This window comes from Schistocerca nitens, chromosome 1 (assembly GCF_023898315.1).
Source record: "Schistocerca nitens isolate TAMUIC-IGC-003100 chromosome 1, iqSchNite1.1, whole genome shotgun sequence".
In the NCBI taxonomy this organism is placed as follows: domain Eukaryota; kingdom Metazoa; phylum Arthropoda; class Insecta; order Orthoptera; family Acrididae; genus Schistocerca; species Schistocerca nitens.
Genome location: NC_064614.1, coordinates 963991908 through 964003935, shown reverse-complemented (window position 1 = coordinate 964003935; position 12028 = coordinate 963991908). Strand labels below are relative to the sequence as shown.

Sequence of the window (12028 nt, the reverse complement as noted above, 5' to 3'; positions counted from 1 at the left end):
ATCGCCATCTATTCTAAATATTCAAATGTGGTAAGCACAATGCCCTCCACAACAAAAGCCACAATATATACCCTAGTCCAGATTCTAGCCATCAAAGGGCTTCCCTAAATACAATATCGGACAATAGGCCCCCATTCATGGCAAAAGCTTTCACATAATTCTGCACATCAAATGATATAAAACACCTTCATAGAACACCATTTCACCCATTCTCCAATGGTGCTGTGCAGTGGATAGTGAAATGTTTGAACAGCAAACTTTGAATGCAGTGGGAGCCACCATTGCAACAGCCACACTCACACTGTTCCTGAACACCTACAGGACCACCCCTATCAAGGATTATAGCTTGATGGAGCTCTTCTACGGGAGACAACTGCAAATGCTAATTCATCTCCTGGCCCCACAGCTCCAGGCAAGCCCAATTCGGCACTTGGACCGATACCACTAGAAACAGCAGTCAGGCACATTTGTACAGAGCAAAGGACATAGGGGCACCAGCAATGGTGATAAATACTCACAAGCAGCTCTTCACGTTGAGTCGACACACCAAAGGGTTTGGAGCATCATGTACAAACCGTGTCTGTGCCTACAACTGCAGTGGCACCAGTGGTACACCTTGAAGTAGAAAGCCTATCACTGCCAGTCCCACAAACTCCCAGATACAACCTGCACCCAAGGAAACCAGAGGCAGTTTCATTGGACATAGGCACAGAGGTTTCTGTGTTCTCATAAGCTACAGCCGATGATGCCCACATTGTTGTGTCCCAGCACGATGCCAGGTGTTTCCAGTCTCTAACACCAGCTGCTGGGAGTAAGTGCTGGAACACCAACCCAGCAAGTAGGTTTATGTGCCAAGGCACCAAGTACACACTAGTTCACCTTCCAAAAGATCATCCAGGATGTTCTGGCCTTACATGTTCATTTCAAGGGGGAGGGATCTAATATGCTAACCCGAGACTTTCAAACCTCACCAGGCAGCATGGAATTGAACCTATGGTGCTTAGTGGAGATGTTACATCTGTGAGTGCTAGCATACGCAGCTGAAGTGTCACACGCCATTCTGCCAGCCACCTGGAGCTCGCGGCTGCCTTAGAAGTTCCATTGTGCAGCACGTAAGGAACTCAGTGGTATACTCGCTTTGCTACTGCCTCACTGTCACAATGCACCATTGGTTGTTGGTCTTATTTTTCACTATGTATCATGTTGTCTCTCTCTCTCTCTCTCTCTCTCTCTCTTTCTCTAGATTACTTGTTAGAGTTTTTTTATCTGCAGTGCCATCTCCAATTGTCCTTTTCCTCATTGTTTGTCTTCTCTGCATCCACACGGTGATCCAATGTTGATGGCTCCAGATCATTTGATCTGGCCTCATCAGATTTCTTTAGCCATTCTCGACATTTGGCCCAATTTCAATTTCAGACACTGTCAGTCATAGGGTTATAATGAGAAATGAAAGACTATGAAAAATGCTGTCCAAATATTTCAAAACATCAACATTTATTTGGACGAAAAATATATACATACCAACATGTCAAACAATATTTACAAGGAACTACATAGTACCTCTTTATTTTATTTTTTTTATCTTGGTTGCTATTTAACTGCCAAGGGGAAAAAATAACTGAATTTTTCTCCCTCAACAAGAGACTCTTCTTCATTGATGAAACAATGTTCATTAAGAAAAGCTTTTTTTACCCAGGTCTCATCAACACCAGAGCACAAATCAAATGTGCACTGTAAAGAGAAATGCAACAGCCTTCACCCTCTGCTGTAGAAGATACAGCTCTTGCAGCTATTGGCTCTAAGCTGTGATCTCGTCCCAGCAACAATGTAATCATGTGCACAGACACCAAAACAGACCATTTTAAAAATCTCCTCATTTTGTGATCAATATCCCAGCAACAACTTGGGCACCTCTGTGGCACCGTGATCACTTCCCGACTATCACCACTCATGCTGATTCAACTTTTCTGGAGGAGGGAGGCATGGGGCAGCATGTGATAAAAGCCACCAACAATATAAAAGAGTACATCTCATCTCAACAAGGCACGTCTGGTGCTGTGTAGGGGTTGCCTTCATTCTGCAGCTGATACCAAAGCAGCCACATTTTGTCCCTAGTATGTGATCACTCACGTGATCACCTGAAATAGTAAAAAGGCCAACCAAATGTTGTTTGTGTGCTAGTTTAATTCATCAGTCATTCACTATGGTGTTCTACTGACCATCTGTTTGTATGCCAATTTATGGTATAACCTGATTCTGATAGTGCTTTTCACTTCTTACAATGTGTGTTCAATGCTATTGTTGAATATTGTTTGTTTTCTTTCACATTTTCACCTTACTGTTTCTTGACAACAACTTATGTTGACCAATAAACAATGTTGATATGACAGTACAGTGATAAAATAAATTTTATGCACATTTAGATCTAGCTGTTTTGTTAGTAATTTTTTTTCATTACGGAATGCTGGTACAGAAAAATATGAGTATGTATTACAAAATTCTGTTGGCATGTGCCATACATAAATGTTAGGGGTACCTAATTACGAAAGACAAAATACTCAAAGTACTCACACTATGCCATTTGGTGTTACTTCTTCTGTACAGAAGTAGTAGATAGTTATGGCACACCTTGTATCACAATCAAAAGTAAATTCTATGTTGAAAAGGGATGATTTTGCTGCTTCAATATCTACATCCCCACATTTACCAATACTTTCTGGAGAACGTACAAATCGAAGAGATTCTTTGCGGATGTTCACCAAGCACTTCAGAGTTTTTGTTGGTTCATTGGCTTGTGGAGGTGGATATGGAAACTACAAAGCAAATATTTCTGTTAATGGGCAATATACTACAGTGCAATTAATACTACAACACATATGATGTTGCCCAAACAAGAATAGAACAAGTATTGTTATCAATACCATTAAAAACAATTTTTTCAGGCTATTTTAGCAAATAAATCATTTATTTCATTTTATTTCTTTGTTATAAGCACTCATGCAAAAAGTAATAGTTGACAAAAGTATGAGATTGCCAAACACAGTGGCCTACTTACAGGTGTTGGTTTGCTGCCAAGGAAATTCAAATCCGCATTTTCTCCAAACAGATAAGCTTCTGGCTGAGGAGTGTCAAATCTTTCTCCACCCATTATGAAGTGACTGCCAAAATAATTACCTACAAAACATTGCTCATTAGAAACAACTAATTCTGAAAACAATATATGAAGTCAACTTTCCAGTGAGAATAAACACATTACATACAAACAAACTGTTAGGTTGGAAAGTTTAGGGCAAGAACAAACTACAGGACTGTTTACGAATTTACTGTGATGTCTCCTTAAACATTTGAGGGTAATAATGGAGAAGTAAAATTAAGGCATGTAACATGAGTAGCCTCTTATTCTCAATCAGCTCATTTGTTTGATTTTATTTCCTTTTTATAAGCACTCACACAAAAAGTCTTGTCTGATGACAGAGGATTAAGGCATTTTTCTGTTAGTAACTGTAACAGTTTGTGATATTGTTAAAATGACTGCTGATGTGTCAATGCCCACTGTAGTATATGTGCAATGATAAATTCATACTTCGCTTTCCAGCAGAAACACAGTTGTAAGTATGTGCAAGGAAAGTGCACTTGTTCTTGTACACTAAACGACAAAGTTCCGTACATAATGTCTGTTGTGTCTACCTGACTCTCATCAGCCATAGCCTTCTGGGCATTCAGAGTGAAATGGGCTAGTTAAGTTTCACATAGCTATTGCAATATATGTTAGTTTTGGCAGAGTAAGGAAGGAAGGTGTGTCGGAGTTTACGGCCCATCAATTTTACAAATGGAACACTTCCTTAGATGGACAAAGATAGTAAAGCAGTCTTGCCAAAGGAACTATGCCAGCTTTCACCTTCACTGATTTACAAAAATCATGGAAATCTTAACCAGAAATGCAAACAGATACTTATCCCAAACACAAGTTCAATGCTTTATACGTAGAAGCCTCTACCTACAATGTAATAGCTTCATGACTGACACAAATTAGTGGTAGGCAATAGAGTTGCTAGCTAGTACACAGCATGCCACATGTTCATGCAATCGATATAAATCATCTTGTGTCATGCTCTTTCCCTCTACCTTGTAGAAGTCAACTCAATTATAAAGTCTCGGCATGTAAGAACAAAACAAGCATGTAGAAACTGAAAAAGAGCTATGTTTGACTGATTTCTGGCTTCTATCACCCACTGGAATGTCCATTCACAAAGCTACTTTAACTGAAGTACACAAACTCACATGGCAATTTCAGCAGAAAAGTTGTTTAGCTTAACGAAATCTCATGTCTAACAATGAACATACTTCACAATTCTAGCATGAACTGACACTTATATCACTGTTTGAACAGTGCAGGGAAAACAAGTTCTAGAAGTGTAGCCATCTCCATTGCACATTTTCTATAAAGTTAAACTCAAATAAGTGCTTGAGAGGGATGCCTTGTTTTTGTCTTAACTTTTTTCTTTTTAATACGGTTATTTCTATGACTTTCATATTTATTAGTCTGCCACCTGGATTACAAAAGCTATGTCAAGCTTCAGAGCAATGGAGTCATTTGGTAACAACATGGGACTTGCATAAAAAGTGAGGAAATACGGAAGCGTCCGATCCCACCCGTCTGCTTTGACCCACCCACCTCCCCAGGGGTCGTAACCCCTGCAACCCATAGAAGATAAAGATGCTTCAGTAGCTGATTAGTGTTTTTTGTGTTTAAAAAAAAAATCTCATGGGATAGAACGAACAGATCAGAAAGATAAATATAATAAACTAAAACAGAAATTGGAGGAAACAGATAATTAAAATAAGTAATAAGTGTTTTTAAATTAAAAAAAAAAAAATCTCACGAGGTAGAACGAACAGATCAGAAAAGTAAATAAAATAAGATAAAACAGAACTGGAGACAGCCACACTCAAACCAAACTCAGCGCCGTCATGACGTCACACACGACAACACCCTTACGTCACGGGTCAAAGCCGACGCGTGGGATCGGACGCTTCTGTTGACCGAAAAGTGGCAAAGGCAAAGAAAAATACTTTGCAAATGTACACCACATCGGTGACAGCGTTTCAAAGCTTCTGTACCAAGGAGACATCAAGACACTGAAGTGTAATAATAACATAACCAGAAATCTGCTATGCTCGATTAAAGCTTTTTCTGATAAACTGATAGCTAATGGCAGAGTAAGACAACACATGGCTCAACAACAATAACAAGGAGTCACTTGAAGCTTTCAAAATTGATAGTCAGCTTTGGCCCATGACAACGATACTGTTGCCAATGACATCATATATGGACAGTATTTGTAAGTTTCTATGTGAGAAGAAGATGGTTCGACATGGGTGCATGGCTTGAAGTGGTACTCTCGTGATAAATTTGGATGTCAGTGAAGTTATTCAGGATGGCTACTCAAACCTGAAGCGGGGGGGGGGGGGGGGGGGGGAGGGATGGAGGGAGAGGGAGGGGGGGAGAGAGAGGGGGGCGGGGAGAGGGAGAGAGAGAGAGAGAGAGAGAGAGAGAGAGAGAGAATATCCCTAAGAAAACCACTTGAGAGTAGGAAGCTTGTGTCAAGAAGATCCTGATTAATTAATGGTGAGCTGGGAGGGGGTGGGAATCATACCACAATGATGACCTTTCTTTTCTCTCAGCTGAGCTACATACCAGCCACAAGCAGTAGTTTGACTGCAGTTTTTAAACACTGACAATTTATGTGGAATTATGTTCATATAATTAACACACTTCAAGATAATAAATATTTTTACAACTGATGATTTATAAAACTCAATACAATCCAATTTCAATGCTAGATTAAAAATGCAGAATTCCCTGTGATTTTATCAAATTCCTGAAATTCCCTAACATTTCCATGATTTGTCCAGATAAAATTTAATTCTCTAAGAATTCCAAGCTTTTCAGAAGAATCATGACCCTGTTGTTATTTGTAAAACATTATTGTGAGTGCTGGTTGTGTGGTGGATCCAGCAGTGAAATTTAACAGCCATATGTTGATGGGGGAGAAGGAAGGGTGATCAGAGTTTAACGTCCCATCAGGAATGCTGTCATTTTAGAAGGAGCACAAGCTCAGATTACAAAAGGATGGGAAGGGAAATTCCCAGTGCCTTTCTCAAAGGAACCATCCCAGCATCTTCCTGGAGCAATTTAGGGAAATCAGGGAAAACCTAAAACTGGATGGCCAGACGGGATTTGAACCACTGTTCTCCCAAATTCAAGTCATTTGCTAACCACCACTCCACCTTGTTCGATATAGAGCAGATGTGTGATATGCGTAGCATCATAACTTCCCTTCAGAAGTATGCTGTACTTGTGGGATGTGCTAAATGTCAAAAATGTAGAGATCCTATGGAAATTACTATAGTGGGTCCTTCCTGTATCAGTGACAGTTTTGTATTGCACTATCAGAGGGACAAACCATGGTGATTGATGGTAGGCAGGGAACTGGATTGCATAAATCTGGGAAGGTAACCCCCATTATTGTCAATCTGACTTATTGTTTTTGTTTCTTCTCATCTGTGTAGTTTTGTGTCCACTACAAAGGAAGTGACTGATCATTCAGTTATTTATTGGTTGGAAAGTTATGAAGTAGGAAGTTTTATGTTTTTTACATATTTTCTGGTTATTGCTTTTTACTGGAGAAGAAGATTTTCATTTTTTTTGGGGGGGGGGAGGGGGGGGGGATAAGTACAAGTGCTTGTTTCGGAGGAAGTACTGACGGAATATTTGGTTTATTTATGAATACTGTTTTTTCATGGATGGTAGGTATGTAATTTGATTTTAATAGACTTTTTTTTATTAATTTGATTATTTTGAGGCTGAGGAGATATATTTGTAAAGTGTGTGTCTGTCAGAAACTCCTAAATGCTCCTGGGTGTCCCATTAGTTATCTAGATCAAATATATTTCTAATGAGAAAATTGTCACTGTTGTTGTTTATTTCTCCCTTACTCCCTCCTGAGTACTTCTATATTCTGTGTTGACTGGGCTCCATACCCAGTGAGCATAACAACAACTTATTGCAACGGATTTTGTGTAACAAGGTGGCTGTTCAAGGACTCATGTCAACCGATGGATTCTGTAATGGGCAAGGATCTGTTATCTTCTTGATTCAACCACAATGAAGTCAAAGTATTTACATTGTACGTTTGAATATCTTCATAAACTAACAAATTCATTTAACTTTGAACATAATACAACACTACAGTGTTTCAATTCGTTAACACCTTCAGAATAATTTCAAGGATTAGCCCACTGTGAAAACGATTGCGTCATATTAATTTACCACTGTATAAATAAGGAAAGTGTGGAGAAGGCAAATAACAACTTTATGAACTAAAATACTCAGGATTTTATTGGTCATGGTTTTACGAATCCTGTTTCAAATTAGTTTATTAAGTGTAGTTTAGAATAAAACAGTTATGAAAATATGCCGACGGAAATAGTGCACAACGTGCCAGTTCCTCTTGTGGAACTCTAATAAAACAATGGTGGCATACCAGAGAAAATCGTTTCTTTTGCAGAAAAATTCACCTAGCTGAAAACAAATCATTGAATTGAAGCCAAAGTGCAAGTAACAAAGTTCACGTGACAAACTCTACAGGAATTCAAATTTAACGTCACCATACTGGGAAAGATGCATAAGGGAGTACATGGTACTGTCAACGATACGGCATCGAAAAGAATTACTTGAAACAGTGGAAAGTTGGAGATAACTGCAACGTGACCATACATCCAAATATAAGGCAATAAGGGTAACATTATTCGAAGTTTTCGGGACTCTGGTAGTAATCATCAACGTAGTATATGCACATTCTGAATCTACAGCGTAACATGTCTACACTATAATTTGTCTACTTGCGATTCAAACCTTAACAGCTGCTTTTAACAATAACTCCTGCTACTGCACATGAACATGACAACAAGTTAGCGCAAACAGATTATTTGTGGATGTTTCGTACACATTCACCACGATAAGTAATTTTTCACTTCACCTGATCTAGGTGGGTATTTATATGCGTGATTCGATACAATATCAACTTCTTCAACGCCTGCATGTTGTCTACTTGTAAATGCTCCCATCACGACTGTTGTAACTATATCCCTACAAACAACAAACACAAATTTTCAATGTGTTATACCACTGTGCATACCAAAACGTCAAATTATGTCAACAGTAAATCAAAGTTAATATAATTTGTGGTTGTACCAAAGATCTTGTAACAATCGATGCTTGCGCAGTATATTTCACAGTCTAACCACAGTCTAACATAACAGTCGCGACACTTCGCCTCGATTTTGTTGCCTTCAGCGCCAGCAGCGCTCCAAGCGGCCGGTAGGTTGAACTGTGAGTTCGGCGCGATCGTCAAAGCGAATAGTGATTGTTTATTTTGATTTATACAATGGTTTTTACCATCGGGAGCGTTTGTAGCGCAATAAATTGCAGCAGCAATAGGCAGAAGACACGGCAGCTGTCTTTTTTTAGGTTTCCTAAGGATCCTGAGAGGTATATACCATCATGTTACTAAACTGTATCGTCAGGATTCACTTGCAAATGTATGTGTATAAATGATGAATGTTTCGTTTTAGGAGCAAAAAATGGCTAGTTAATAGCAGACGAGAAGACCTTATGAAGAAAGACCCGGTTTACCTGTATAATAATACTAGGTTTTGTTCGCTACATTTCGAACAAAACCAGTTCATGAACGCAGACAATAACAAACTCGTGTGGAATGCAGTACCCACACTGTTTGACATTCCAAATAAGCCACCTCAACTGACGATGAAGAGGAAACTGCCACAAAGATTTGACAGTCAATCTAGAGCTATAAAACTGTCCTATGACACAGAAGCAGCCAGTTCAACTCGCCATGTATTAGTGCCAGATTCGTGAGAATAGTCAACACAGACCTACTTTGACGATGAACTGGGTAGATTAAGTGCAGCTGTTCGTGTCTTACAAAAGCGTGTGAAGTGTCAGAATGTGCAGATCGCTAGACTTCGAGCGAAACTATTATGGGACAAGGAAAGTGCCTACAGACAGATTGTATGAAAATTATTCAAATATTTGGTTTTTCGTGAAATGTAATGTAATCAGCTCATTATAATGTTTTCAACATATTTCTCCCACTATTTGTTAGTTGCTTGTCCCACTTAGAACAATATAAAGATGAAGGTCGTACTTGTGGCAACAGGCGACAATAGTAGGCCTACAGAACGATAAACGAGCTGTCCATCGCTTTTGCATGTAGAGGTACATGTCTGTGCTTCTTACATGTGAATCTGTGTGTTTATATTCTTTTGATATCAACGTGGTAAGCTGCAATTCTGTCCAATGTCACAAGTGTTTCTTCACGAATGTATTGTAGCTTGCCACTCTATTCATGGTTTTTGTCCACACTTGCGCTTATTTTAGAATCATTTTTAGAAACATATATGCCTTCTGATACTACACAAACTCTTGGAGGCAAGAAACTAACTCAAATAATTCGGAAATTACGTAGGAAATGGATTCAAACAAACATGCTTACGACGCGTCTGACGTTCACCTTACCTGCCGCTTGGAGCGCTAGTGTCGCTCCATCTGTCAAACGGCAACAACTTTTACAGCAGTGAGTGTCGCGACTGTTATGTTAGACTGTGGTCTAACATAACAGTCGCGACACTTCGCCTCGATTTTGTTGCCTTCAGCGCCAGCAGCGCTCCAAGCGGCCGGTAGGTTGAACTGCGAGTTCGGCGCGATCGTCAAAGCGAATAGTGATTGTTTATTTTGATTTATACAATGGTTTTTACCATCGGGAGCGTTTGTAACGCAATAAATTGCAGCAGCAACAGGCAGAAGACACCACAGTCGTCTTTTTTAGGTTTCCTAAGGATCCTGGGAGGTATATACCATCATGTTACTAAACTGTATCGTCAGGATTCACTTGCAAATGTATGTGTATAAATGATGAATGTTTCGTTTTAGGAGCAAAAAAATGGCTAGTTAATAGCAGACGAGAAGACCTTATGAAGAAAGACCCGGTTTACCTGTAGAATAATATTAGGTTTTGTTCGCTACATTTCGAACAAAACCAGTTCATGAACGCAGACAATAACAAACTCGTGTGGAATGCAGTACCCACACTGTTTGACATTCCAAATAAGCCACCTCAACTGACGATGAAGAGGAAACTGCCACAAAGATTCGACAGTCAATATAAAGCTGTAAAACAGTCCTATGACACAGAAGCAGCCAGTTCTACTCTCCATGTATTAGTGCCAGATTCGTGAGAATCGTCAACACAGACCTGCTTTGACGATGAAGTGGTTAGATTAAGTGGAGCTGTTCGTGTCTTACAAAAGCGTGTGAAGTGTCAGAATGTGCAGATCGCTAGACTTCGAGCGAAACTATTATGGGACAAGGAAAGTGCCTACAGACAGATTGTTTAAAAATTATTCAAACATTTGGTTTTTCGTGAAATGTAATGTAATCAGCTCATTATAATGTTTTCAGCATATTTCTCCCACTATTTGTCAGTTGCTTGTCCCACTTAGAATAATATAAAGATGAAGGTCGTACTTGTGGCAACAGGCGACAATGACAAACACAGTAGGCCTACAGAACGATAAACGAGCTGTGCATCGCTTTTGCATGTAGAGGTACATGTCTGTGCTTCTTACATGTGAATCTGTGTGTTTATATTCTTTTGATATCAACGTGGTAAGCTGCAATTCTGTCCAATGTCGTAAATGTTTCTTCACGAATGTGTTGTAGCTTGCCACTCTATTCATGGTTTTTGTCCATACTTGCGCTTATTTTAGAATCATTTTTAGAAACATATATGCCTTCTGATACTACACAAACTCTTGGAGGCAAGAAACTAACTCGAATAATTCGGAAATTACGTAGGAAATGGATGCAAAGAAACATTATGCTTACGACGCGTCTGACGTTCACCTTACCTGCCGCTTGGAGCGCTAGTGCCGCTCCATCTGTCAAACGGCAACAACTTTTACAGCAGTGAGTGTCGCGACTGTTATGTTAGACTGTGGTATATTTTCTACCTGCGTGCACTCCGGCTGTACGCCATTCTTTTCGTTGCTCTGGATCTTTGGTTAGCAACGAAATAAATAACGCCGTTTTTCCGATCGCTCTCAAGAATATTGAGAAAGGGTGATTCATTATTAACACTTCGACTCTAGTGTTGCCTGCAGTGAAAAACTTTTCGACGAGTGGTAACAACAAATTGTTGCATGCAGTTACGGCAGCCGTGCTGTGCCGTCGTTTGTGCTTCGTGCGGCGGCTGGCACCGATTCCATCAGGTGTTTCATGGCACTGTTATCAAGTTTTTTTTTTAGTGTAATCTACTGGATATTTTACCTACAAATAGTTCGCATCAAGATTCAAAGCATTGTCGCTGGGAGATTTCTCTCAGCGGCTATTTTTAAAATGGAAACTAATAACGAAATCCCTGTCGGTACCGGCCAAGGGTCGGCTATCGCTTTGCATACGAGTCACAACATCGAGACTCTCATGTCGCACCCTCCTTCAATAGTGTTAATTACAAATAAGCATCAACTGGGTGCCATCGAAATGTGCTCACAAGATCACTGTCCTCAGAATGATCAGATGGAGATGGATCAACATTCACCAAGTTCAGCTGGCTTGTCGCAGTGTCTGACAAACAACACCCAGCGACAAAAGGCAAGACACCGATCACCATCACACCAACAGGCAGCAGCTCCTAACGCAAATGTTCCACCGGCCGCTGTGGCCGAGCAGTTCTAGGTGATTCAGTCCGGAACCGCGTGACTGCTACGGTCGCAGGTTCGAATCCTGCCTCGGGTATGGATGTGTGTGATATCCTTAGGTTAGTTAGGTTTAAGTAGTTCTGAGTTCTGGGGGACTGATGACATCAGATGTTAAGTCCCATGGTGTTCAGAGCCCTTTGACCCATTTGAGCAAATGGTCCGAAGAAGGCAAAGGCAAGTGAAAAGC

At 40.0% G+C, this 12028-nt stretch overlaps 1 protein-coding gene across 4 annotated transcripts in view; it reads right to left on the bottom strand.

Annotated features, from left to right (window-relative positions):
* The window catches only part of LOC126194876 (probable E3 ubiquitin-protein ligase MGRN1), a 175199-nt gene extending 166956 nt beyond the window's left edge, over nucleotides 1–8243 (bottom strand). For all 4 annotated transcript variants that reach the window (XR_007538523.1, XM_049933227.1, XM_049933234.1 and 1 more), the window contains exons 1-3: nucleotides 8043–8243; nucleotides 3056–3174; nucleotides 2572–2813 (exon numbers count right to left, since the gene is read on the bottom strand). Coding sequence is in view for 3 of the 4 variants with exons in the window: in XM_049933227.1 (XP_049789184.1) it covers nucleotides 2572–2813; nucleotides 3056–3174; nucleotides 8043–8130 (449 nt within the window). In the remaining variant the exon portion in view is untranslated. The remainder of the gene's footprint in view (nucleotides 1–2571; nucleotides 2814–3055; nucleotides 3175–8042) is intronic.
* Between the last annotated feature and the right edge of the window lie 3785 nt (nucleotides 8244–12028).